This window comes from Tremella mesenterica (genome assembly GCF_000271645.1).
Source record: "Tremella mesenterica DSM 1558 unplaced genomic scaffold TREMEscaffold_1, whole genome shotgun sequence".
NCBI lineage: Eukaryota > Fungi > Basidiomycota > Tremellomycetes > Tremellales > Tremellaceae > Tremella > Tremella mesenterica.
This window is the reverse complement of record NW_006711225.1, coordinates 5,017,291-5,042,851: the sequence shown is the minus strand read 5'-3', so window position 1 is coordinate 5,042,851 and position 25,561 is coordinate 5,017,291. Positions and strand designations below refer to the sequence as shown.

The following is a 25,561-nucleotide window of genomic DNA, read 5'->3' as shown; positions in this document are numbered from 1 at the left end:
TTGAAAGAGGGAAGTTGACATATGAAGTTGAATTTCTTCCCACTTGAACTTGTAACTTAAGTTACATCCTGCCCCATCCCTACAACATTCCTAGTAACCTTTTCATCTGCTATGCATCTCGACTCTAACTATTAGATAATCTCTATGTACAGGTGAAGAAGATCACTGCTTCACAACGCTACACAAAATGTTCCCAATACCTTCTCATCTCCCACGAACAGGTGGTGATCATCTCGCTTCTACCTCCCCCCCTCCGTCTCCACCCCCAGACCCAGTGCTCGACATCTTTCAACCTCTCTTCTCCCAACCTGGACCCTCTAAACCTCCTAGATGGTCGGTCGAGCAAGTCCGAGCAGTCAGAGAGAACCTGGAAGCCGCCATCACCTCCAACAAGGTCTGTCCAATCTTCCAAGACCTTTCTTATCGAGCTGATTTGTAGGCTAAAGGTCATGAGCTTCTTATTACCAACTATCCCAGTGTCTCTACGCATATACGAATAGGAGAACAAATACAGATTGATTCTTCACATCTATCCTCAGCTGTCCACAAGCTAGAGCAGGAGTTGGATGAGACAGATCTCAAAGTGTGTTTTACTGCTTATAAGTATCGGACTGATGAAGAGGCTTCATTCTTACCGCCCCTCCTGAAGACATTGTCAAGACATGCGTCCGCACTACAGGGTCATAAAGAGGCGGAATCGTATCTGACAGGGCTTCGCTCAATTGTTAGATACAAAGAGAGGTTGGAAAAGTTGGAACGAGCCATTTGGACTGGATGCGGGGTGGATGATTGGGTATTGGATGATTTGGCAGAAGAACAGGGACCTTCTCAAAAAGAACAGGAGACGGAGAGGAATGATTCAATTCTATATGGTAGCAAGATTCTTTCGCTGGCAGAGGTGAGTCTTATCGTTGTGACGACAGCTGAAGGGTAGGCGAGGGTAAAGGCTCTGAAAGCTACTCTGACGGAACAAATCATCGATGCTCTAACTCGAGCCGTAGCTTTTTCACAGCCAATCGAGAAACAGCATCAGACAATTCTGACCGTACAAGAGCGGTTTAGTCTTCAGATACCCAAAGGTGTGTCCAGCTCCACATGTTAATGATATTTAGCTGAATGTATAGGATCTCGACCCTCTCATGTCGGTTCCCCGAGAGACATACCGTTGTACCCCTTGCTTCCTCTATATCACACCCTCTCACGCTTAGGGGATATCAACACCTTCCTCCGTCCTCTTTTACTTCGATTACAAAAGGATGTCATATCGCCGCTCCTTGAATCCCATCCTCAGCACAGGGTGGAGTATAGTAGGAAAGACACGATATTTATCCTCCGTATTGAAGTCTCAGAAACGACACGAACTCCCGCAACTATCTTATCAGATATCTCAACGATACTGAACCTCGTCACGGATCACATCCTTCCTCCATCTCTTGATTTACCTCAGCGAGAAACATTTCTCTCGGAACTTCACTCTTTTACCTTTGAACAGATCCTCAATCAACTCCTTCTTCCAAATATGCCATCTGACATTTCTTCCATCCCTCCCTGGTTAGATACTATCCGAGAGGCTGTCGATTTTGAACAATCTATATCAGTCAGCTCCACAAACCTAGTTATTCGTCATTTCATGGATTCTGAAGCTGGTCATGCTTGGGCCATCCAGAGACGAAGATCAATTGAGGAGGAGACAAGATATTTGATTCTGTCCGGTTGGGGAGGTTGGGAGGGAAAAGAGGTGGAAAGAGAGAGGGAAATCACTGTCATGGTCGAAGTGGAAGTGGAGGATGTTGATAATGGACCACCGCTAGAATCGACCAACGGCTTACCAGTTGTCCCTCAGACCCCCACGGACGCCCGTAAACCGAGTATGGGTATAGAAATGGAAGAAGGGTGGGGGTTTGATGACGATACATCCATGGGAGGTGGAGCCTCATCTCTGCCTATTCCCTCGGTAGATACGACAGTGGAAGAAGATGGCTGGGCATTCGAAGAACCTACACTTACACCTACTCCTCCTCCGAAATGTATCAAGCCGGCACGAGAAGCAAAGCGACTAGGGAAGAAAGTGGCAAAAGCCAAAGCACACGACGAAGAGTCATTCACATCCGAGGCCGAATCTTCAAAAGGAAATGATAACGTAGGCTCTGGTTTTACATCGAGGAAGAATGGGAAGACTCCCCGTGTTGCGGGTCAAGTGGACGACTGGGGAGCCTGGGGTGAAGAAACTCAACCGAACATCGAAAACACTACTTCAGCGGTAAAACCACGCAAAACCCACATGGAACTGAAAGAAGAGAAGAAGATTGTCAAAGAGGTCTATCTGGTCTCAAAAGCATGCGATACGCTCGTAGCTTTAGCGGAGAAAGCTTTACAAGAAGCTCAAGACATACATTCCTCATCGTCAGCTACTCACCTTGTGTTATCTCAAAGCTGACGTGTTAGACTGACCTCACCATCTTTCATAGCTGCTCCCGATATTGTAAGACAAGCAGCGGGAGATGTGTTCGACATTTACAGAGCTATCTTACCTGTCGTCTTTACTTCTCAACTTCGAGATGTACCTAGCATCGCAATGCAGGTATATAACGATTGTCTTCATCTATCTTCTATACTTCCGTCCTTGTTTTCGACACATTCATGGGAAGAAGGGAAAGATATAGCTGAGCGACTTAAGTTGACAGGTGAAAAAGTGTTTGAAGATCAATTACAGATCCAACGGATTTCTCTATTCAGTTTGTTAGATGAATTACGAGGGTTCGAGGATATTTCGAATGACGTGGCGTATAGAAAGTGTGGGAAAATGATCGGACAGGTCAAACATAATCTTGAAAGTTTAGCCAAGGTACTCAAGGTGAGCGTACTTGATCAATTTTCTCTCACATATCGTTTTACTCTGTTGCCGATTCACCGACCATAAATTCAGGGTATCTTATTCATGACACGACATGTCGATAGGGAGGATGTGTGATGACGACGGGCATATCAGATCTGTAAGAAAGCTGACACACAGCCAATGTTATCTACGCCCACTTGGTCACTCATCATGGGTTATTTGATCGACTGCGTAGTGGAAAGAATATCAACAGAAGTATTGGAATTAAGAGATATACCGGAGATAGAGTCGGAAAGGATCAACGAATTATGTAAGAGTTTACATGATCTAGAAGAGGTATTTGTGATTTCACAAGGAGAGGTAAATCTTATCTCTTAGCATTCCTATCCCTCATCGGTTTCCTTCTAGCCTGCTCTTATCTCAGTGTCCGATCTGACACTGGAGCTCTGGTCCGTACATATTCTTGGAAAGGAGAATGGAGAAAGGGGGTTGGTGATGGGGATGGAAGATACAGACTGACGTTCAGCCATCCAGTATAGTAGCTCAAGTTCCTCATTGGCTAAAATTCTGTTATCTTTCCGAACTTCTGGTAAGTTCTCCAGTCCACTCTCTATAATTTACCCCTACTTCATTTCCGTTCGAAATTACATGATGAACAAGTGAAGACGTGATGATTGAAGACATGATGAGCAAGTGTTAGCGGTGGCATGACGAAGAAAGGCAATTTTGATAGCCGCTGATTATCAAGCAAGCAAATTTAGTAGACATTACTTATCTGTTCGAAACTGGAGCTTTGGTAGATTTTTCAACGCAAGAGTTGGTGGGTATCATTCGCGCATTATTTGCCGATAGTGAAAAACGAGATGCGGCTATTGAAAAGGTTGAGCGGGGTGGGATTGGGTCTATAGGAATATGACGTGATTCGTTATCTGGGACGACGTGAGGAGTATGATGACAGTGGAGCATGAGGTTGGAAAGACGGAATGGAGGAGATTGTGTTGAGATGCACATGACAAATGCACAAGACACATGGATCAGATACTGGGTTAAATACCCGCGAGACCCGTCGCTAAATGAATTGGTAATTGTACACATGTAGACAAGGTCCAAATTTTAAGTATATATACTACGGACTACGCTCACACTCTCCCCCTCCCTCTCTTAATTCACGGTAAACCTAACATTCAACAACCAACATCCAAATACCAAAATTCAAAAACCCTTGGGATTTAGTCTCTCGCAACGGATTGGCTTGAGAGACGCCATGTACAGCTCGGCGATCGTGTCGAATACACAAGTAGGGATTGTCGACAGATATTCAGTCATCTACACCCAGATTCAAGGCTTTCCGTTTGACCTCCAATGAAGCTCTTGAAATGATAGAATTGATCGGGATGGCGAATGATCACCTCAATGGGGTATGTAACTCAAGCTCATGACTGAGTTTACTCCTCCCTGTCCTACTAGGACTCCCTTGTACATTCCCTCCATCCTTCATCGGCCCGCCTCTCAATCCAGCGATCGCACGAACTTTTGGCGATCCTTTTTCTCCTTTGCTCATCCCAGCTTTCGACTTGGGTGTTCCCTCATCTTCTCCATTCCTAGCAGGTGCGATGTTCTCCTGATCATTTTCCTCCCATATCGTCGACGTAGGACTAGAAGGTAGATGTGCTTGTGCATCTAAAGACAGATCGGGATGTTCCGAGATGTTACGAATGGTTTTACTCCTCGGTGTGAGAGGTGCCGAGGGAGCTGAATCAGCCAATATGGTAAAGCCGGGATCATGTATATCTTCGTACTTCGTCATCCCAGGCTGAGTAGATAATCTAGAAGGTGTAAAAGGTGTGGAAGGTGTGGATGGAGCAGTCGTTGAGGAAGTATGTGTTGAATGAGATCGAGTAGAATGTTGAGATACAGGAATGGTAGAATCAATAACCCCTGACCGGCGTGAAGTTTCAGAAGTAAGATCGATAGATGGTGAAGGTGATAATTTCCCAGTTTCTTCTTTCGGAGCTGTAAAAACAACGTTTCCTGATCCAGATTTACTATAACATCAGCCAATCTTTCCAGCAAAAAAAAATGATCAAGGGAGAAAGGAAATCATGATGAAAACTCACCTAGTTGTACCATTTGGTGAACCTGAATTGATGGGTGAATCCCCTTGACCAAACAAACGTCTAGCTGGACTTCTACCTAAACCAAAAACAGGTTTCTCTAATTCTACTATTGCACGAGGTGTCAAATCACTTTTTCTCCTTCTTTTCACAGTATGTTCCATAACATCTTCTTCCTCTGCTACGCATTGCGCCCTGACCCTTCCAGGGCTGGGAGGAGGGTTGTTGATATTTGATTCGGCCGGTGTTGAAGGTCTTCTTTTGATGGGTATGGAAGAAGGTGAAGGTATTAATGATGTGACTGGGATGAAACGAGATAAAGGTAATGTTGATAAGGGTCGACGACGCTCAGACATCATTTTTTCTTCTTGAGTGTTCGACCGGGGTGACGGGTTATTTCCCTTGATCAAAAAAGACGATAATTCTGAGTTTCCAAGGGTTCAAAAGTTGACAGGGTATGAGTGAGATAGGTAGATGTTATGTTCGAGTCAAGATAACAAGAAAAGACAAGTGTGAAGATGGATGCGAATGTTGTTGTGGAACAAAAGAGGGAAAAGATGAGAGAGTGATGTGGAAGGAGGGGGACAGAGAGAAGGGGTGAACTCTAAACAGACCAGAGTTATTACGTAATCTTAAATGTTTTCCGTCAGAGACGCCGACTTCTCCGGCTGCCGGCCGAATTCGAAACGTCACGATTTCACTTTTTCCCCCCCCATCATCGTCATCGTACTTTACACTTGAGAATCGATACATTGGTACATATGATACTTTTATAGTTGTACAGTCAAAATAAGCATCGCTATATTCAACAACATGCCTCGTCCTGATCTCACTTTCCCAGGAATACCCGATGTGGAAGAGATGGATCGACAAGCTCATTCTCGTCCTCGAGAGGTCCTCGGTGGCGTGGATCGTATGGCGGGTAACGAATACACTTGGCCTGAAGCTGGTCCTAGTGATCTTTCATCTTCTTCGGTGGCTGGCGGGGTAAAGAAAGAACCCAGATTCGGACCATATGGAGCTAAGATGATCGCTTCTATGACTGGAGCTATGGCTGTTTCTCTTCTAAGTGAGTTTATTCATGCTCCGACCTTCTCACCCTTTCGTCTCACGTCATTCTCTAGAGCTCATCTGTGTGCAGGTAATATAGACAGGAAAGGAAAAATATGTTAATCTCTTAGTGTCCCCCTTCGACGTTGTCAAAACTCGACTTCAGACCGTTCAACCATCCCCTAACTTCCCCGATCTCCCAGCCACCGCCGCTGAAGAATGTTGTCAAACTTCCGTCCTCACTCCACCTTCCACGTCCAAACGTCCCACACCCACTACTAAAACCACCGTCAATCCATTGACATGTTACACCACCGCTTCCAGTTCACCTGAACCTCCCGCTCGACAAAGTATATCTTTCGCCTCCTTGCGACCGGCCGCCACCCCAGCTTCCGCCCCAGCTGGGTGTTTACATCCATCGAAATGGGCGGGGATATGGGGCGAGGCAGTGACGTTCGAAGAAGCTTTAGCGAGAGGGGTGGTAGGTATGAACGGAAATGCCACGCTTGTATTACCAAGAAACGAGGGGTTATTAGGAGGTTTTTGGAATGAAATAGCTACAGTTAGAGGTGAAGCTGGTGTGAGGGGATTATGGAAAGGTGTTGGTACTACATTGTGAGTTTAATCTCGTGTTTTTTTTCTTCATCTCATCGATTCATCATTGTCCTAGATCAGATATTGATGTCCAGAACAATGTCTATACCATCAACGGCTATATATATGCTAGGATACGAATTTCTCTTATCACGAATATCACCTTTCTTTACCAATTCAGATGATCCCCTCCATAACTCTTCATCACTCAATCGATCTTCTTCAGACACATCAAAGTCTACAACAGCTTTCACTCCAGCACCTCTGATAGCAGGAAGTTTAGCAAGGACATGGAGCGCTACCGTCATTTCTCCAATAGAAATGTTTCGTACTCGTTTACTCGCTCGTCCGACATGTAAGTTCTTCTTCCAAAAACTAGTCACCCGATACTGATCTTAGCTCAAACCATACCGACGTATGCTAGTACTTTCAAAGGTCTAAGTGTGTTAGTAAAAGACAAAGGTCCGACTATACTCTGGAGAGGATTAGGACCTACACTTTGGCGTGACGTTCCATTTTCCGGTAAGTCATATTACCTTTTTTTTACCCTCCATCTCCACCCATCCCCTTCTGATCTGACATATCGTCGGCCACGAGAAGTCTAAAGGTGTGACAATGTCAGTATATTCGGTGCTAACATGCAGGAGCATATTGGGCAGGATTCGAATTACTTAAATCAAACCTTTCTTCACCTTCTTTTCCTATGTTAGACCCTATAACCACAACTTTCTTATCTGGAGCTATCTCTGGAACCTTTGCCGCACTTCTCACACAACCTTTTGACGTTCTTAAAACTCGAAGACAAGTGTTCACACCTTCACCTAATTGTTCCCCCGCAGCACTACGGAGTCACGCTTCCACGCTTCCTCTAGCACTGTACGTTATCGAAACGGAAGGATGGCGAACATTGTTCGCGGGTTTATCAGCGAGATGCGGAAAGGTCGCACCTGCTTGTGGATTAATGATTGCCTCCTATGAAGGTGTGCAGAGATGGTTGAGGGAATCATAAACGTTTGTAATGATGTCATATGGTACAGGGTTAGATGAATAGATCGAAGTGTCTTATTTGTTTTGGGTTATGGAGATTTAATGAATGCATTTGATTGTCTTTCTGGTATGACAATCCAGGAAGATGACAGTCAATCTTGAAATATAATGACAATGACAATAACGAAGTAGATGAAGATGGGAAGACAGAGTCGAAGAGACGAGCTTTCAAGCCAGTCCGACGGCACGTTTCACTTGATTCAAATAAATCGCACGAGCTTCTCGTACATCTGTATCGACCGCAGTACGAGAATAAGGGGTCCATTTCGGTTCATCCTGGAACAATCTCATGGCTGTGATGGCATTGTCGTGATCCACAGTGAAGCGGTGATAGATGCTGCCTTGTCAGTGCACACGACCTTACTTGTTGGCTCTATCCGTCTTGTAATGATTCCGTCTTCAGGGAATAAGGCATGTTCTCGTTCCCTCCTTATAAGCTTTCCTGTCACAGGGAGAAGGATGGTTTCTCAAGGCAAGAGGGATGGAGGGAAGCAATCTCAAAACTCACCCAGCGGGAAGAACGAGTAAATCCCCTTTTGTCAAAGACACACGTATCCATCTCTCGTCGTACTCTCCACCGCTACCTGTTCGTCAGTCATGTCGTCCTCATCATCATCGACAGACCGTGGACAGAACATTTTGCACAGTCGTCGAAGTTCGCGAGGTACGAGATTCGGGACTCGGGTTGAACGAAAGTGAAAGAGGTAGATGACAGATGGTTTGATGGTATAGTGACACACCTCTGACGTCAAAATATCCAGAGCCATCCAAGATATATCGGATCTCTTCATCTTCGTGCAGGTGTCTACCAGTCAGCACGTGCACGCCATTCCTCTTGCGAAGTCCTTGGGAAGCGAACGCTTGTAGTACGGATCACTGCCAAGGGAGCCGTGGATTTTGTAGTTATGCGACAAAAGTGAAATTGGAAGAGGTCTTGTAAAGGATTCAGATACTGTATGGGCCGAGTCACTCGGGGAGGGAGGAAGAGTGGCAGAAAGCGTACATTATTAGGAGAGGGCGGGCCAATGACCTGTGCAGATGCAGAGTAATTTTTAAGAACTCACTCGTCAAAGAAAGATTTGATTTTAGTCTCGTACGCTTCACCAAGACCAGCTTTGGTCACTGTGATCCTATCTCTCTAACCGTCAATTCCATCATTCAAACGCTCAGAGAACATACATTTTTGTATCCTCTCTGTTCAGCGAATGTATCTGTCTGTCAGAGTGCTCACTTCTGTCACCTATAGTGGAGTCGACGGTGAGAGAGATTTACATATGACAGGACATGAATGATACCCCACCAGAGGATGGATCATCAAATTGGGAAATGAGAAAGGTCGTAAGGGTGTTACAACGTACGAACGCTTGTAGGTGATGGAATTGGTCAGATGATAGGTGATGCAAATGGTAAATCGATACTCACCAATCTCCTTTTCCCATTGACCTTCCTCATCAATTGGAATGTTCACATATACCAAACCCAATCTTTCAAGTTCAGAACTTGAGATTTCGATACCGGAATCATGAGGTTGTCGTTGGTCGCCACTGTTTTCATCAGCTGGTCCATCGTCTCATTTGCTAATGAAGAAAGCTGACGGAAGGTCATCGTATATATAAGCTCTCATTTTCTCTTATGAATTTATCTTTACTATGCTCAGCTACGACTATTTGCTCTGTGGTGAAGGAAGGCGGAAGAAAGAACCAACCAGATTTGACGGTTTACATGACGCCAGAAACGTTCTTTCTTTCCTCCCCGATCACATCTTTATTTTCCCACGGTCGTTACTATCCTCCACCCACTCTCACCCCACCAGCTCACACCAGGAAGATTTGAAGCTCTATCACCATTGATGTTATTTGGATGTCCACCCAAGTATGTCGAGATTACCTCTCGGGGTAAGCTCCAAGTGCGCTTTATATCGAAGAGCTCGCTGATCGTCAGGTCTTGTCGATTTGGCAACAGTTGTCGATATTATCATCCACCTCGAAGTGGCCGTGAGTCTAGATGCGGGTGAAGTTGTCATGAGTAGAGCTGATGAGAGTATAGAAGGGGGAAGAAACGTTAGTTCAGCAAATTCTGTACCTCTTGGTCGAAGAGCCAGCTCTGAGGAACCAACGTATCAGTTCAAGTGAGTCATATATGTCTTTTTGGGGTTTCACAAATGAGATCCGTCATTGGTCGTTACAGACCTCAAGTATGAAGGCATAAACTTCGAGGAACATGATTTCCCTTCCCGTGCATCCAACCGTCAAATTATGTGGGGATTGATGCATTCGTACATGAGAGGATACTTACTCAGCTCTGTTAGTTGAACAGTTGAACAGACCTTCGGCTGACATGCAGTGAGGACACGCTAAAAGCCGATCTGAAAACGGAACTGCCAACATGGATTTTATCATCCTACGGAGCGGCAAAGTACGAACCGAATTTGTTCGCTGGGATGGATATGAGTCAAGAGGAGATGAGATGGAAATGCGTTCAAGCTGTCAAAAGAGGTACTCCTCAAGAATACGTGAGCACATTGCCAATCTTTACTCTACTTATCTCATTGCCAATCTTTACTCTACTTATCTCTTGACCTCTGAACTTCCCTTCATGTCGTCGTACCTCGCTGATCATTCCGCCACCATTTATGAAAGTTTGATCATTAAGATAATAAACGATTATGATAGTAGTTGACATACAGTTTAAAGAAGAAGCAGACCTACTGAATCAGGCTAGAAAGACGATAGATCAAGCCACCTCCAACCTTCGCAAAACGCGTGAACTGGCTGAGAAGTTACACGACGCTCGATATCCTTCTGGAACAAAAGTGGGTGGTAATCGTCCCACCGAATTTTCCGAATCTACCGTTCTGGCCAAAATCTCAGGAACTCCCACCGGTGGATTCAACCCACCCACCATCCCCAACGCGTTCAATCGTCCTTCTACGACAGCTTTCGGATCTTCGACACCTTCGGCTTTTGGACCCACCGCTCCCGCAGCTCCTAAGGCGTTCGGGACTTCGGGAAGTACGTTCGGCACATCTTCCTTTGGTCAACCAGCATTCGGTACCTCTTCTTCTCCGTCTTCAGCCTTTGTCGCTTCTCCCGCTCCCACTACTTCAGCCTTCGGTCCTTCTTCAGGTGGATCCGCTTTTGGTACGTCCGCCTTTGGTGCAAAGACAACTACTTCGGCTTTCGGATCCACTACCAACTCGACACAACCATCTACATCTGGATTTGGTTCGTTTAATACATCCACCACTGCTTTTGGTGCACCTCAAACAACTACAATGACACCATTCAGTTCGAACCCTTCTTCAAACCCCACCATCACCTCCACTGCACCTGCGTTCGGCACCTCAGCTTTTGGCAAACCTGCAAATCTGTCAAATAATGCCTCTCCAGCCTTTGGTAGCTCCGGTTTCGGTTCTTCCACACCTTCCGCTGGCTCGGCATTTGGTCAGCCAGCTTTTGGATCAAGTAGTTCTCCAGCCTCAGGAGGTTTTGGTGCATTTGGGAAAACGACAACGACTCCCACTGCATCTGCTTTCAGCGCTTTCTCATCTCCTTCCACCTCTACCGCGACCCAGCCATCGTCAGCTTTTGGAACTTCGGCATTCGGTCAAGTCAAACAATCTGCTTTCGGCTCGACTACTTCCAACGCAACAACCGCGACTTCCGCCTTCACACCCAATCCTTTCTCCGCAACCACCACCTCAGCATTTTCCACGCCTCCTTCTTCGAACCCTTTTACCAAGACCACACCAAATCCATTCGCGCCAAGAACCTCTTCCTCAACACCTGCTTTCAGTGCGGATGTCAAGATACCCCCCGGATGGTCATATGACGATCCTTGGAGTTGGACGTTGGAGTCTCTGGAAATTGACGAAGAAGGGAAGGGAGGGGAAGAGGATGAAATGTGGAAGCTTCCAGAGTGGGATTCATTCGATCAGATCCCTGTGAACCCTCCCCCTAGAGGTGTGAGAACATAAAGATTATCAATGACTCTACATGTTTGTGTATATCCGTTGTAGACAAGCATCATAACATCATGTATCCAATGAAAGTGTACACCACGGTGATGGATGAAGGTCATTTGGAACAGTCTTTGAATTTGAGGGTTAAACCTTCGGCAAAAAGGTGAAATGCTGTGCCTGAATCCTGAAAAGAGAACGGACGGAGCTTGGCGCCTCGTCGTCATCATCGTAGCTTGAGTGATGAGTGACTGTCTGCTTCTCATCCATCACTATGCACCATACATTCGTCAGTGGCACAGTGATCAAGTGACTGAGATAGATTATCTGAGGGGAGGTATCTTGTCATATGTATCATCGTCTTGCCATATCACTTGTTGCTTTCTTACATGTTCAAGCTGTTCGCGATGTCCGGAATAACTGTGGGGCTCTTTCTTGTTGCTGTGGCGCCGCGTCGGGAACCTCCGGCTTTACTTCCGTTCCGTCTGCCAAAGCACATCAACTACAGTACATTCCAACCCTACTTCTCTACTTTCTATGCTTCTCACTCTATCGCTTCTTTGCTTCTCCATCACGTCAAATCATCTCATTCTCTCACTCACTCGCATCAAGCCATTAGATTCATAAACGAATCAAATCTCGCATATCTTTCAACATCCAAAAAGCCACAAACAGACTCGCGGAAGAGAAAAAAAAAAGAGGTGCGTTCGGGAATGGTCGATCCGTCCTTCCCTCCTTTCCCCTTTTCACCACTTCTACTTCTAGTCTTCAACACCTCAACAGTAAGTAACGGGGTAATTCGTATCAAAAGAACAAAGCTTCTTTATTCCCTCATATCACCAACCCACGTTCACGTCCATATTACCTCAAGGTAAGAAGTTAGGAGAAAAGGAAAAGAGGGTCGAAATATTCAGTTGGATCCGAACTGACGTCAGAGTCTTTACAACGTGCCTAAAACGTCCCTTTGTCGCACTTTTCATCCTTTCTTTTACTTCTTAACAACCACTCAATATATATATATATTATAGAAGCTTGTATCACTTCTTCTTTCTTCTCAAAAGATCTTTCATCTCAAATATTCGAATAAGAACTTTCCGAAATGACACCGATTATAGACATACATACAAGTAATAGCGCTGGACGTAGTGTTGATGGTGATACGGAAGCAACAACTTCTTCACCTGTCGTCCCGGAAGTTTTGGAGAATGGTAAAACTCAGAGGTTAATCGTCGTTTCGAATAGATTACCGGTCACTATAACTAAAGATGAGAAAGGGGAATACAAGTTTGGAGTGGGTTTGCTTTTTCTATCCGCTTGACCTTTCATTTCCCTACCTCGCTGCTTCGGCAACTTGGTGATTCTTATAAAAGGGTTGTAATGAAATAGCGTCTCATCTCACAAAACTTCTTTGGGCTCTATTGTATCTCTCCCTCTCTCTCTGTTCGGCTCGATTGGGATCATGTTCACTAAGTGGTCGACTCATACATTGATCTCCTTGCTCCGTGATCATTCCACAGACTGTATCCTCCCTATCGAACCTGAATTCCGTTATTGTATCGCACGCGTCGACCCTCCCCTTCTGTCTTGACTGCTTATCCCTTGCTTACCCGATATGGATATCTGAAGGGAATCATAGTGCTGGCATGGGAGTTGACTGTGAAAACGTATAAGGCGTGGCAAATGAGACTTTGATGCTGATCGCAGATGAGCTCCGGTGGACTAGTGTCTGCTCTATCGGGGGTGAAAAAGACCATGGACTTCACATGGATCGGATGGCCAGGGAAAGAGGTGAGCGACATAGGTAATCGAGAGGGATAAGACTGATCATCAGATCCCAGAAGCCGATAGAGAACATGTGAACAAGAGGTTGATGGCGGAGTACTCATGTTATCCTGTTTATCTGTCCGATGAGCTTGCGGATCGACACTACAACGGTAAGTCCTTCACATTTGTTCCTCCCATGCCACAACTCTTCACATGCGCCTTCCAAACGCGAGGTATCGGTGCATGAGAAAAGTCATGGCTGCAAAAGTAGGACTGCCTGATAACTGACATCAGGCTTCTCAAACTCTATCCTCTGGCCCCTTTTCCATTACCACCCCGGAGAGATGAACTTCGACGCTGCCAATTGGCTCGCCTATCGAGAGGCAAACATGCGTTTCGCCGATGTCGTCGCCTCCATGGCCTCTTCAGGGGATATCATCTGGGTCCAAGATTATCATCTGATGCTCCTCCCCATGCTCCTCCGATCACTCATTTCCGGCGAATCGGCACAGGGCGAGATGGTACGACGTGAGCTTGGTAGAGTGAAAGAGGGTGTCGATGATGGTGTCATCAAGGATGTTTTACATATGGGCACTGGTGTGGCGGATGCTATGGACGAGGGTTTGGACATGCTGGACGATGTAGAGGAAGAAGGCGAAGGATTGTTGATCAAGACGAACCCGGGACAAAGACGCCCGAAATATGCCAGGGGTATGTCTGCATTTCAGAAACAGGAGATGGTGGCCAAGTCCAAAGGGAAGGAGGGGATTAGGATCGGGTTCTTCTTGCATACACCATTCCCTTCCAGCGAAATTTATCGGTGAGTGTTAAATCCTTGTTACCTTCGTACTTTCGGTCAATCTCGAGCAATCACTGACGGTCAGAATCCTGCCCGTCCGTCGGGAGATCCTCCTCGGTGTCCTTCAATGTGACCTCATAGGGTGAGTCGTCTTCCTTGTACCTGCCGTCCACTCATGTCAGTTTCCACACATACGACTACGCCCGACACTTCCTTTCCTCCTGCACTCGTATCCTAGGTCTTCAAACAATGCCCAACGGTATCGAGTTTGAAGGTCGATATGCACAAGTTGGAACATATCCGATCGGTATCGATCCTAATCAGTTTGTGAACGGTTTGAAACAACCTAAAGTGCAAGCTAGGTTAGCGCAACTCGAAAAACGGTTCGAGGGATGTCATGTGCTGGTTGGTGTGGACCGACTGGATTACATCAAGGGATTGCCTCAGAAATTACATGCCTTGGAGGTGTTCTTAACGCAGCACCCAGAGTATGTCGGGAAGGTGAGTCACTATTTCAAAAGTCGCCGTTCAAAATCGCTGCCAACTCGCAAATACATCCCTTCCCTTTCTCATGTCAGCTGTTGTTCGCCTTGCCTTTGCACCTGGCCTCAGAATCATTCGAATAAAAGGACGCTCATGACTGACACACAGGTCGTTCTCGTGCAGCTCGCCATCCCATCCCGGCAGGACGTTGAAGAGTATCAAAATCTACGTGCATGCGTCAACGAGCTCGTCGGCAGGATCAACGGCCGGTTTGGGACTGTCGAGTTTATGCCTATCCATTTCATGCACAGAAGTGTGCCGTCTGATGAGTTGACTGCGATGTATGCGTTGGCGGATGCGTGTTTGGTGACTTCAACGAGGGACGGGATGAATTTGGTGAGTCCCCCTTCTGTCATCCGACTGTTCTTGCGAGCTGATGTTAGGTCGCATTTGAATACATCTCCTCACAGGCCAAAAGACACGGCTCGATGATATTATCCGAATTTGCTGGAGCCGCTCAGAGTTTGAACGGGAGTATCATCATCAATCCTTGGGACGTGCAATCAACGGCGGATGCGATTTACCAAGCTTTACAGCTCAGTGCGGAACAACGGGAGAATAGCTGGCGAAAACTATACCGGGTGGGTTGATGGATTTTCTGTATAACATGTTGTTCTTAATCGCTGACACGATAGTACGTGGCGAAACATACTGCCGAAGCTTGGGGAGTGGCATTTGTGTCCGACCTACGACGTATCGTCCTCGGTTCCGGTCAACCGGCTCCTGTACGCAAACGTTCCGGTACCCTCAGTCGGACATCGAGCAAGGCCAGCATGGGTCGTCGAGCGAGCACGACGTCGGTGAGCGGGGTCACGAGTGTGAAGGCGTAGTGCGTACTTGGGGGATTTGTATGTGGAAAATGGTACGAAAGATCGTTATTGTGTGGTAGATGTGGAATAAGAGATGACGTAAGTACACGAATTTGATGAAGAATCATGTCGAGATTAAAGAAGCGGTGAGGTTTCAAGAAGTCATTTGAGAAGTTTTTACACACATGTTCATGCATCAATCGTCTGTGTTGAAAGACACGGTGGTTGTTGATGTCACGATATGTATTCCCTCCGACGCCGAGATGAGCCCCATGATTTTATCGGCCCCGAGGACCCTGAAGGTCGGACAGGGCCGGTGAATGACCACGTTGGTTGTTGGTGGATGGGTCTCCTCTCTCCCACAACATGAGATCTACTTAGTGCTGTACCACTTTGATAATTGAGACAGATGGTTAAGATGTTTCCGTTTCACACTGATCAGATGTAGATATGTATGCACATGATTTGTGTAGTAAAGGAGTTGTTTTATCATGGGGAAAAGTCTATCATTATGCTGCCACTTTGGCGTTCCAGGAACCGAAAACTGACACTAAGAGATTCATCTTTGTACATACTTCCCTTCCTTCTTTACCTCTCTATCCTTTCTACCTTCGAACCGTTGACACATGTCGTCTCCTTGACAAGGTCTTGTTTATTCTGTATTTACATTCAAAAGTGAGTGATTTTCATCTTAAGATTTGGTGGAATGGAGAAAGGAAATACTACATAGACAAACGTTCAATTTCGTCATTCTGGCACATTCCTCACTTTGTCTTTCCTTCTTTTTCTTTCTCTTCCACCACATTTTCTCCCTTCTTTTATCTTTTTACTTTCTTTCTTTCATATATCTTCCTTCTCTACATTCCGCAAACTACAACTCGGTATGTTATATATCTTACACAGTCACACATATCTGAAATTTAAAAAAAGATAGCTGACGTACACAGTCCTCCTTCATCCTTCTTTACACCCACTCCTCCCCCCACTCCTGGAGATCGACCATCAAACAGCTAAACGACTTTCTTGAATATAGAAAGGAATCTCACGAAGAAAGAATCTCAAAGATAAAGAACAGAACAAGACAAAAAACAAAACACAAAATGCTTCCAAACGCTTTCATAACCCTTCTCACCACTCCTTCTTACCTTCCTGGTGCTTTAGTGATACTTCATTCTCTCCGAGAACTTCACCCTGATCCGAGACAATTCAAAATCGTTTGTCTGGTGACGCCCGAAACTGTTGATGCGAAGGTTATAGGTCAATTGAGAGAAGCGGGATTCGATCTGATCATTGGTGTTGAACCTATTGCTAGTGGTGAACAAGGACAAGATGGGTTAAATCTTATGGGTGGGTTTTTTCTTTCTTTCTTCACTTCACATATCCCAAAAGCTTGTTTCATACGTCTGACTTAGTTCATTACCCTCGTTTGAGGGCTTATACTTCAATGTACAGCTCAGGATCGTATAATTGTCGTATCAAGAGACATTGCCTCTACATGCAGTCTTACTCCTATCTTCTCCCCAACAACAAGTGATGATCTTGTCGGGTATTTCGGCGTATGATAGGGCTTTTCACACGCAGAGAATGAATTGATGAGGCACAAGGAATGTCTTAGACTAGTGATCGAAGGGTGGCGCGGAATGCAACTGACTAGAAAGGTCGCCCAGATCTCAATCTCGCTCTCACCAAACTCCATTTATTCCGTCTCGCCCCTCTCTTCTCCACTATCATCTACCTCGATGCCGACGTTCTACCCATACGTCCCCTGGATCATCTCTTCACAGCTACCGAACCCCATGTCCTCTCTGCCTGTCCCGATACAGGTTGGCCAGATTGTTTCAACTCCGGAGTCATGGTCATTCGTCCTAGAGAATCAGATTTCCTCGGTATGCAAAACCTTCTTAAAGGTGGTGAAGGAAGTGATGGAGTGTTTAGAGCGGGAAATGGGAGTTTTGATGGTGCGGATCAAGGTGTTTTGAATGAATGGTTCTCTGAAGAAGGAGGTGGAGGAGAGTGGCACAGACTCCCATTCACGTGAGCAATTTCCAAAGATGAAGGGCATAAGCTGATTTGGAAAGATACAATGTCACACCTAGCGCCGCATATCAATATGCTCCAGCGTACAAGAGGTATGGCCACAAGATTAACGCTGTTCATTTCATCGGTCCTCACAAACCATGGTCAAATCTCTCTTCACGTCCGGCTCGTTTTTCCACAACTCAAAACAAACCACCAGCATTTGATTGTAAGCCTTTGTTACGACGATTGCTTCCTCTGCTGATCACAAAGATCCATCTCTTATAGACCGATGGTACGGCGTTTACGACCGCAACATTCGACCCGCTCAAGCACATCAACCCGACATAGTCAAACGTTTCGCAGTTCCAGAGAATGTAGCCGTGTGGAATCAACCCACTCTATCCGGTACACCTCATCAACCGGATGACCGAATGGATTTAGAAGAACTTAAAGCTGCTGCAGAGCGAGGTGTCAACGCATTCTCCTCTGGGCAATATACTAGCTTACCACTCGAAGGTCGAGTCAATCTCATGATGCCTAAACCTCAATCTGCACTGATCCCGCCTCCGCCGCCACCTCAACCTCCCAGCCCGACCATCAGTGCAACCCCTCACACCGTCTCAGTGCCGTTACCGCAGACCATCCAACAACAAACACAACAGCCAGCTACTTGGGATGCCACTCATCACGCACCACCTAGTCACGGTCGTCCCGAAATGGAGATACATATGAACACGCATTACGAACCCGCCTGGGAACAGCCCGCTAGTGTGCAATCATCGTATTTCCAACAACCGCCTGTGTATCAGCCAGAACCTCACTATCCCTCTATACCTCCAAACGTTCGAAACGACCAGTGGTATCGCGAGTTTACCGGTACAGTCCCTAGTCGATCCTTGATCCTCCCGGTGTTTCCGTGGGAAGAACCTGGTCATCATCATCATCGAGCCGAGCGTGTCTTTCCACCTGGTAACACACCACCACCAGAATCACCCCATTTGATCAAACCTTTCATTGCTGTCCAGGAACCCACTCCACCTGTGCAATCTCCCTCTCGATCACCCGAACATGTACCTGCACCCGCTCCTGCTCCCCCACCTCGTTCCATGGAAGAGGCCATGGCGTCGTACATCAACGCGTGGGATGTGGATCCAAAGATACAACGTTATGTCGATCGTATATCTGGTTCTCGACGTGGGACTTCCACGCCATCGGCTCTTCAATCCGTCCCTGGTACCCCTCGGTATGTGCCAGTGAGCTACGACTTTGATCATCAACAAGGCATGGACTCGGACGGCAGCGAAGATGGGGATGACGAAGGTGGTGACGACGAGTCCTCAGAGTCACTAAACAGTAGTCGTGCGACGTCAAGAGAGCGACCTATTGGTGACAATCCTATCAGTTCTTCAAACTCTCGAAAGAGGTATCGCGATCGATATGCTCAGACGGATAATCCTCAATTGGCTGATGCCAAGGTTCAAGTCGTACCTGGTGGCGGACCGTCTCCTGCTGTTCGCACCATCGATTTACCACCTACTCATCCTCAACCCCGGAATGTACCAATCAAACCTACAAGCAACGCTCATATTCAATCTCCGTCAGAACCGACTGAAATACCATCTCGTAAAACATCCTCATCATCTGATACCGCTCGACCCGAAACGGCATTGGTCACACCGACCTCGGATGCCGTGGCTCTCGGTGGCTCAACACCAGTCCCCTTTCCCGTGTCCCACGAGGCGCCAAAAGTCCGACCGAGGATCGCAGTTCATCGTCAAACTCCATCGACAGCGAGCATCGCTTCGGAGCATCTTACAGATTCAGGTGTACCGAAGAACCCGCAGAGCGTAGCGAGGGTTTGGGACCCAAGTACGGATCCAGAGGTTATGAAGAGAGAAACGCAGGAGATGTTGGACAGGTTTATGCGATTAGGAAGTTTCACCAAAACTGCCGTGATCCCAAAGTGATATCACCTGACCTCGGTTGTTGGATAGGGGTGGTAATTGTCCGATTGGTTGGAGAACAATGGGGGGTTTTAGTAGAAGCGAATCATGATCTTGTGAATATTGGAAGGAAAATCTTGTGAATATTGGGTTTTTGTTCAAGTGTCAGTCTGGTCAGTGTATCCGGATTCAAAAAACAAATGGTTTCACGGAGTGGACAGAGAGAAACGCATCAAACTTGAAAAGGCACGGCATCATGGTTTTTATTTTACCCTTAGGTTTAAGTTTAGAGGATACCCTATGTGAATATGTGAATAGATGCATCTTACATGTTTGGTTTTCTGTGTTTATTGATACAACATTCATGTCAACTATAACATTCCACAAGTGATATGTTGGTTCTACAGTCTCTTCATAAATTCTAAGTCTACAACAATTTTTACACTACAGCATTGTCCATTAGCAGTGGAGAGTACACGGAATCAACCTCATGATGTAGGGAGGACCTCTGTCTTCATTCTTGCGCTGCAATAGGCACACGAATGCTGAATAACCTTGTAACTCCCAACCGATATTTCAACCGGTTGGGGGTAGCAGGGACCTGATAGTTAGTTTGATCACATCAATGAATACCACTGACGAGCACGGTTTGTCCCATCTGCGGTCCCAATACATAACCTCACTTCGAATCCGTTTTGATGCAGCCACAACATCAATTGTCTGTCCTCTGCTGACAGGCTCTCTAGGATTTGAGCGGCATTCATTGTATCTTTGGTTGGGGGGGGGGGGAAGGCGTAGTACTTGGTAGGGAGGGAGTATAACATACAGGTGAGAGAATTATGGTTTCATTTCAATTCAAACTTTCCCCAGTACCTGTCGCAGTATTTGCATCGGAAATGGCAGACTGGTGGGGTGACGGTCAGGTGCTTTGTTCCAATCACTGCACAGGAACCTTATGATGAGCTTCTGTGTGTATTTCAGTTGGTTAACAGAACTCACCTCCCCGGTTGGTCCCGTCCGCTGTCCCACCACAAGGGGGAATCGGGGTTCCCTATCTGTCTCCAGTGGTTGAGGAGTTCGGCGGCAAGCTCTTCGACGGATCGGTTCATTCTCGGTGGGGAAGAGTGGTAGAGTGGCGTCTATGTGGTGAAGCGGCGGGCAGACAAAGATCGTGATTGAGTGGCCAGAAAAGTTAGGAGGGGTGAACGATCGCAGCCGTAGAGGAAGGCGGTCTGAGGCTTATCTTCAAGATGTGAGGTGGGATCGAAAGCCAGATGAGGGAGAATAAGAAAATTCAAGGTGTGGAATGTCAAGAGAGAGAGAATTGTAATAGTTTAGAAAATGGGAAGAGAAGAGAAGTGAGGTGATTGAAGAGTTACGGGTCAACAACTCACCATTTTATACTCTTCAGTGGCAAGATTCCGTTGAGCCAACCAACGGTGTCATGAGTCGAAAGACCTGTTCGAAAAGCGGATCACGAAGTAGAACGAAAGATCGCTACTCTCGACGGCAGAAACGGCGAGCGGGAACGTCGAAATGACTGTACTTTTCGTCGAACTTTGGGGACTTGGTGCACCGCCGACGGGGCTGACGTACTGCGATTTTGGTACGGTGACACTTCGGTGACACTTCGGGTTTGGCAAATTCCAGAGCTGTCAGGAGTTAAGTGGGGAAGTTAGGGTATCAGAGTGGGGGTTAGAACGCGGATAGAAGTGCAGATCTGACCGTTCAAGCTTGAAATAACAGATATCTCTTAGTCGGACTTGTAGGACAGCATATCGGAAGAGTCGGGGTTGACTGGACTTGTAGTCTCGTGTTTGAGGGTGGAGGAAGATAACGTGGTAGTCAGTGGGGAGTGAGGCTGTACACCACGTCATTCTCATCTAGACTCGAGGACGCAGGATGTATCGCGGCGGTCGGATTGGAATAGTCAGTCATGATGATTTAGACTCGAAAGTACAAGGGTTTACTCCGTGCGGCGTAAATCGGCGAAGGGACACGTGAAAGGGTGAAACAAGCGGCGACAGGGAGGAAAGGTACGTAGTACGATGTACTAAAGAAGTCAGGTCTCAGTGGCAAAGGGCGTGATGATCACGGGACAAAAATCAGTGGCAAGAAAAAGGGAAATTGAGAGGGTCTCGATAGAAGGTGTGCGGGAAAGAGGAGGCCTTGAACTGAAGGGAGTGTTGAGACTGAAATGGAGAAACAAGTACAAAACTGAGAAAGCGACTAACTGTCAGGTGGCAGTGGCAGTGGCAATGCGGCAGTATACGAGAGTGGCATCATGGGGGATGGCAACGCATATCCCTATGCTCAACGCCGAGGATAGGCACCATTTGGACGAGTCCATCGTTGCAGAAACCCTCGGGAAGGGTCGGAAGATCAAGTACTTACTGGGAAGTTTTGTACTCTCATGTATGTATGTATGTACCATGAGGGGAACAGCGCAAAGACCACGAGACATGGAGGACATACTCCCTTCTCCGGCCGACTGAGGCGGTCAGTCTTCCTTCGCTCTTCCACCCAGGAGCGCTGGATCCAAGCCGTTATAAACACCTGGGACCGTGGAGGACTATGATCCTGACAGACACCAGAGGCTACTCGAAAGGCCCGTCCGTTGGGGATCGGACAGTGACGGCTGAAGCGTCTTGAAAAACTTTCCCCTTCTATACTTATTTTTGACAAATTCGGGTCCGCTGAGTATGGGTTCAAAACAATGAAAGTAAAAAACATGATAGCTTGCTATACCCTTCTACCCTTTGAATTGACGTTTTCTCATCGGCAAACGTGATATTCGTTTTTAAAACGGGCACCTTGTGGAGTTTTCTGAACAAGCTCAGTTACCTAACCACTCCCCATAAACAGGTGATGGCTTTCTGGCAACAAGGGTAATGTATCAGGAAGCAACGGCCTCAAATTTCCAAGGGGCTGGAGAAGGAAGTAACTTAGCAAGCACGTCTAGCCTCCACATCGTGCGCCTCCCTCGTGTGATGCAGGAGACACACACACACGTCACCTTCCCCGGGTGGTCCTGATACCACGTGTTTTGCTACCTGTCTTCGAATACAAAAGTTGACTTCTATGACTCAAAGTATTCTCAATCATCTCATCAGCCATGTCAGCCGCCACTCGACTTCCTTCTCAAGTCATTGAACGAATATGCCAGTTCCTAGACAGTCCTTCAGCCAGAAGACTATCACAAGTCTCCAAGATGTTTGTTTGCTAATATTAGATGATAATACAGAGGGGAAAAAGAGCATGCATCAATTCTACATGTCTCTATACTTATCACATTCCACTCACACGCATTAAACCAGAGACGATCGAATAAAGTTCAGAGGATAAGTTGAACGGAGAAATATTCGACGGAAGGGGTAATTATCTAACGGTGGTTCGGCCGTCCTGGCCCGATTCTATCGGCTAACACTCCCCCACGGGACAATGCACGACTCTGCAGTAGTCCCGGACGATTTATCGATGGCGACGGCGAGGTTTGTGATGATGTAGAAGGTAATAACGATGAGATATTGAGTGTTATGTGTGTGGTAGTAGTGGTAGGTGAAATCGTGAAATGAATTTCGGTGGGGCCCCCTGCGGGGCTCCGCTCTGACACGTGGTTACCACTCACTACTGACGACTGACTCTTCTCTATCATTCCTTTTACTTCATCACTTTTATCTCCAATTATCGGTATGTCCACCTTTCGTCTTTCTCCACTTTTATCACTCGTTTCTGACTGTCTGAGCTTCCCTCTATCCTGTCTACTTCTTAAAACTTCAGGTTTGCTAGTAGACTCCCGAGAATCGATGAATTTCCTTTGTGGTCCTGGCTGACGATATTTCGTAGAACCGCTACCCACCGAGAAACTTTTATTTTCATTAACAATTTCATTATGTCTTCGCCACTTCCCGATGGTATCGATCCCTTGGTTCCTCTCCTGAGGCCTGGTGAGGCTCATGGTACGCTCATTAGTCACTTTATCATGAAAATTATCTCTGACCAGCTGAACTGTCGGATATCTCGGTCCGTACCTTGGAGGCGACCTGTCGACAGATCCGTTTCCTCCGAAGGTTGCTTGTCTCTCTCTCGAACGCTGGTCAAGGTGCATCTGCACCTTTCTTCGACATTCTTTACGATCTCGAAAGGGCCTGTCAGCATGTGGAGAATTTGTTGGGATACCAGATCGATGACAATTAGTGTCATGTATCCTCCCATCTTTTCTATCTTTTATCTTTTCTTTCTTTTCCTTATTTTTCTCTCTTAACTCTCTAATGACTCTAGGTTCTACCGGTGGCTTCTGACCTATCTTAGAATTACTCACATTCTTAGGTACACCTGAAAATTTTACATTTTGGCTCACGAGAACTTTTCCTTCGGTGGTACCTTCGGTGGGTTTCTCTGAAGTTCCTTCCACCCACACTTCTCTCTCTGGTACCGACTCTGTCTGTGGTACCACTTCGTTCTCTGGTACCACTTCGTTCTCTGTACCACCTGATAGATCTCCTAGATCCTCGAAATCTGAATAATCGTAATCGATGATTTCATCATCATCTAATGTCACGTATACTGAACCAATGTTTTTCTTCTTCGGTGGTTCTACCCGTATCGCTGACATATTCACCGAATGTACTGGTCCACCTAAAGCCTTCGTGAGTACGTCTGCCCTCTGAGAGACAGTGCTAACGTATTCTAGTTCAATAACCTTGTTACTGACTAGATCTCGAAGAGCATGATGTCGAATATCAATATGCTTTGTCCTCTGGTGAGTACCAGGTTTCCTCGCTAGTGATATCGATCCTTGGTTATCGCAGTTTAATGTAGTAGGATTTAGCTGATCGTAGCCTATCTCCCTCAATAATCCTCTCAACCACTGAGCTTCCTTCGCTGCTTCAGCCATCGCGATGTATTCTGCTTCGACTGTCGACGACGATACTGTAGCTTGTCTTTTTGAACTCCAGGTTATCGGTGAGTTGTTCATCATGAATATCCAACCTGTAGTTGATCGTCGTGTGTCTTTACAACCTGCCCAATCGGCATCAACCCATCCTGCTAGATCGCTAGCCTCGCCACCGAGACGAATACCATGTAAACGAGTGGACCGAAGGTAGGTAATTACCATTATCCCTTCTTCCCATACTTTCTTCGTCGGTTTAGTGAGGTACCTAGCAAGGTATGAGGCGGCATATGATATGTCGGGTCGAGTACATGTGGCTAACCACTGTAGACATCCTATTAATTCTTGAAATGGTCGAATTTCACTCTCCGCCTCCGACATCGATGGATTTTTCGCAGTAAGGGGTAATGGCGTTTTTCGGTCTCGATGTAAGTCGTTTTCTGGAAACTTCTGAACTATCTTATCGATATATGCTGGTTGGTTTAACCATATTGTCTTTTCTTCTCTGTTCCTTGTTACCTTCATACCTAAGATAGTACTTATCTCCCCCAGGTCGGTTATTATCCACCTTTTACCTAGCCCATCGAAGATTTCCTTCGCTTCTTCCTTCGACTTCGTGGCTAATACCAGATCATCGACATAGGCTAGCAGTATTGCTGCTCCCTTTCCTTCGATTTTCCCTTCTGGTCTGTAGTAAAGACCCCAATCTGATTCGGTTCTTGAAAAACCTAGGTGAGATAATCCTTCACCGAGTTCTATCCACCATGTCCTGCCAGATTGCTTTAAACCGTAAAGAGACTTAACTAACTTCAAGGTATTACATCCAGGCTTCGGTTTTATCCCCTTGGGATACTTCATGTAAATTTCTACATCGAGTTTACCGTTTAAATACGCCCCTTCGACATCGGCCTGACGAATTTCGAGATCTTCGGTGGCCGCTATAGTCAAAAGTATTCGTAACGACCCCGATCTACCGACAGGTGCGAATGTCTCTTCGTAGTCGACACCTGGTACCTGTGAGAATCCTTGAGCTACTAGTCTGGATTTATACTTTAGTAAGTTTCCTTCTGAATCTGTCTTCACTTTGAATACCCATTTACATCCAATGGCTTTACGGCCCGGTGGTAACACCGTTTCCACCCATGTTTCTTTAGATTCGATGTTAGATATCTCTTTCTCCATGGATTCCAG

At 46.3% G+C, this 25,561-nt stretch overlaps 8 protein-coding genes across 8 annotated transcripts; 6 read left to right on the top strand and 2 right to left on the bottom strand.

Moving 5' to 3' along the window:
• Positions 1 to 187: 187 nt before the first annotated feature.
• TREMEDRAFT_59596 (uncharacterized protein) lies at positions 188 to 3,752 on the top strand (the record flags this gene model as incomplete). The annotated part of the gene is made up of 9 exons (XM_007001675.1): positions 188 to 394; positions 440 to 583; positions 623 to 898; positions 935 to 1,079; positions 1,125 to 2,403; positions 2,446 to 2,854; positions 3,014 to 3,196; positions 3,363 to 3,425; positions 3,585 to 3,752. 9 exons carry the CDS (start codon positions 188 to 190, stop codon positions 3,750 to 3,752), a joined length of 2,874 nt encoding a protein of 957 aa, XP_007001737.1.
• Positions 3,753 to 4,241: 489 nt separating this feature from the next.
• On the bottom strand, positions 4,242 to 5,306 carry TREMEDRAFT_59595 (uncharacterized protein; the record flags this gene model as incomplete). The annotated part of the gene is made up of 2 exons (XM_007001674.1): positions 4,242 to 4,881; positions 4,954 to 5,306. The coding sequence occupies 2 exons, from the start codon at positions 5,304 to 5,306 to the stop codon at positions 4,242 to 4,244; spliced, it is 993 nt and encodes a 330-aa protein (XP_007001736.1).
• A 457-nt stretch (positions 5,307 to 5,763) lies between these two features.
• TREMEDRAFT_59594 (uncharacterized protein) lies at positions 5,764 to 7,603 on the top strand (the record flags this gene model as incomplete). Its single annotated transcript, XM_007001673.1, has 5 exons — positions 5,764 to 6,019; positions 6,132 to 6,615; positions 6,690 to 6,949; positions 6,994 to 7,116; positions 7,239 to 7,603. 5 exons carry the CDS (start codon positions 5,764 to 5,766, stop codon positions 7,601 to 7,603), a joined length of 1,488 nt encoding a protein of 495 aa, XP_007001735.1.
• Positions 7,604 to 7,809: 206 nt separating this feature from the next.
• TREMEDRAFT_24392 (uncharacterized protein) lies at positions 7,810 to 9,265 on the bottom strand (the record flags this gene model as incomplete). The annotated part of the gene is made up of 7 exons (XM_007000430.1): positions 7,810 to 7,978; positions 8,150 to 8,225; positions 8,382 to 8,446; positions 8,706 to 8,779; positions 8,821 to 8,852; positions 9,064 to 9,185; positions 9,237 to 9,265. 7 exons carry the CDS (start codon positions 9,263 to 9,265, stop codon positions 7,810 to 7,812), a joined length of 567 nt encoding a protein of 188 aa, XP_007000492.1.
• Positions 9,266 to 9,485: 220 nt separating this feature from the next.
• Positions 9,486 to 11,617, top strand: TREMEDRAFT_73071 (uncharacterized protein; the record flags this gene model as incomplete). Its single annotated transcript, XM_007002148.1, has 5 exons — positions 9,486 to 9,536; positions 9,583 to 9,635; positions 9,688 to 9,769; positions 9,985 to 10,153; positions 10,328 to 11,617. The coding sequence occupies exons 1-5, from the start codon at positions 9,502 to 9,504 to the stop codon at positions 11,615 to 11,617; spliced, it is 1,629 nt and encodes a 542-aa protein (XP_007002210.1). The 5' UTR covers positions 9,486 to 9,501.
• Positions 11,618 to 12,144: 527 nt separating this feature from the next.
• On the top strand, positions 12,145 to 15,750 carry TREMEDRAFT_42358 (uncharacterized protein). Its single transcript, XM_007000960.1, has 10 exons — positions 12,145 to 12,300; positions 12,535 to 12,890; positions 13,304 to 13,387; positions 13,431 to 13,533; positions 13,658 to 14,183; positions 14,248 to 14,304; positions 14,345 to 14,663; positions 14,814 to 15,041; positions 15,089 to 15,286; positions 15,341 to 15,750. The coding sequence occupies exons 2-10, from the start codon at positions 12,699 to 12,701 to the stop codon at positions 15,533 to 15,535; spliced, it is 1,902 nt and encodes a 633-aa protein (XP_007001022.1). The 5' UTR covers positions 12,145 to 12,300; positions 12,535 to 12,698; the 3' UTR covers positions 15,536 to 15,750.
• A 735-nt stretch (positions 15,751 to 16,485) lies between these two features.
• On the top strand, positions 16,486 to 19,596 carry TREMEDRAFT_73069 (uncharacterized protein). The gene is made up of 4 exons (XM_007002147.1): positions 16,486 to 16,861; positions 17,173 to 17,548; positions 17,593 to 17,759; positions 17,804 to 19,596. The coding sequence occupies exons 1-4, from the start codon at positions 16,615 to 16,617 to the stop codon at positions 19,498 to 19,500; spliced, it is 2,487 nt and encodes an 828-aa protein (XP_007002209.1). The 5' UTR covers positions 16,486 to 16,614; the 3' UTR covers positions 19,501 to 19,596.
• Positions 19,597 to 21,378: 1,782 nt separating this feature from the next.
• TREMEDRAFT_59589 (uncharacterized protein) lies at positions 21,379 to 22,128 on the top strand (the record flags this gene model as incomplete). Its single annotated transcript, XM_007001672.1, has 3 exons — positions 21,379 to 21,405; positions 21,717 to 21,895; positions 22,020 to 22,128. 3 exons carry the CDS (start codon positions 21,379 to 21,381, stop codon positions 22,126 to 22,128), a joined length of 315 nt encoding a protein of 104 aa, XP_007001734.1.
• Between the last annotated feature and the right edge of the window lie 3,433 nt (positions 22,129 to 25,561).

Excerpts from the sequence above, each read along its gene's own strand:
- TREMEDRAFT_42358 (XM_007000960.1), top strand. The coding sequence starts at position 12,699 with ATGACACCGATTATAGACATACATACAAGTAATAGCGCTGGACGTAGT. Across the intron at positions 15,042-15,088 it reads CGAGGGACGGGATGAATTTG|GTCGCATTTGAATACATCTC; the intron begins GTGAGTCCCCCT and ends AGCTGATGTTAG. Across the intron at positions 15,287-15,340 it reads GCTGGCGAAAACTATACCGG|TACGTGGCGAAACATACTGC; the intron begins GTGGGTTGATGG and ends CTGACACGATAG.
- TREMEDRAFT_73069 (XM_007002147.1), top strand. The coding sequence starts at position 16,615 with ATGCTTCCAAACGCTTTCATAACCCTTCTCACCACTCCTTCTTACCTT. Across the intron at positions 16,862-17,172 it reads AGATGGGTTAAATCTTATGG|GTCGCCCAGATCTCAATCTC; the intron begins GTGGGTTTTTTC and ends CTGACTAGAAAG. Across the intron at positions 17,549-17,592 it reads TGGCACAGACTCCCATTCAC|ATACAATGTCACACCTAGCG; the intron begins GTGAGCAATTTC and ends TGATTTGGAAAG.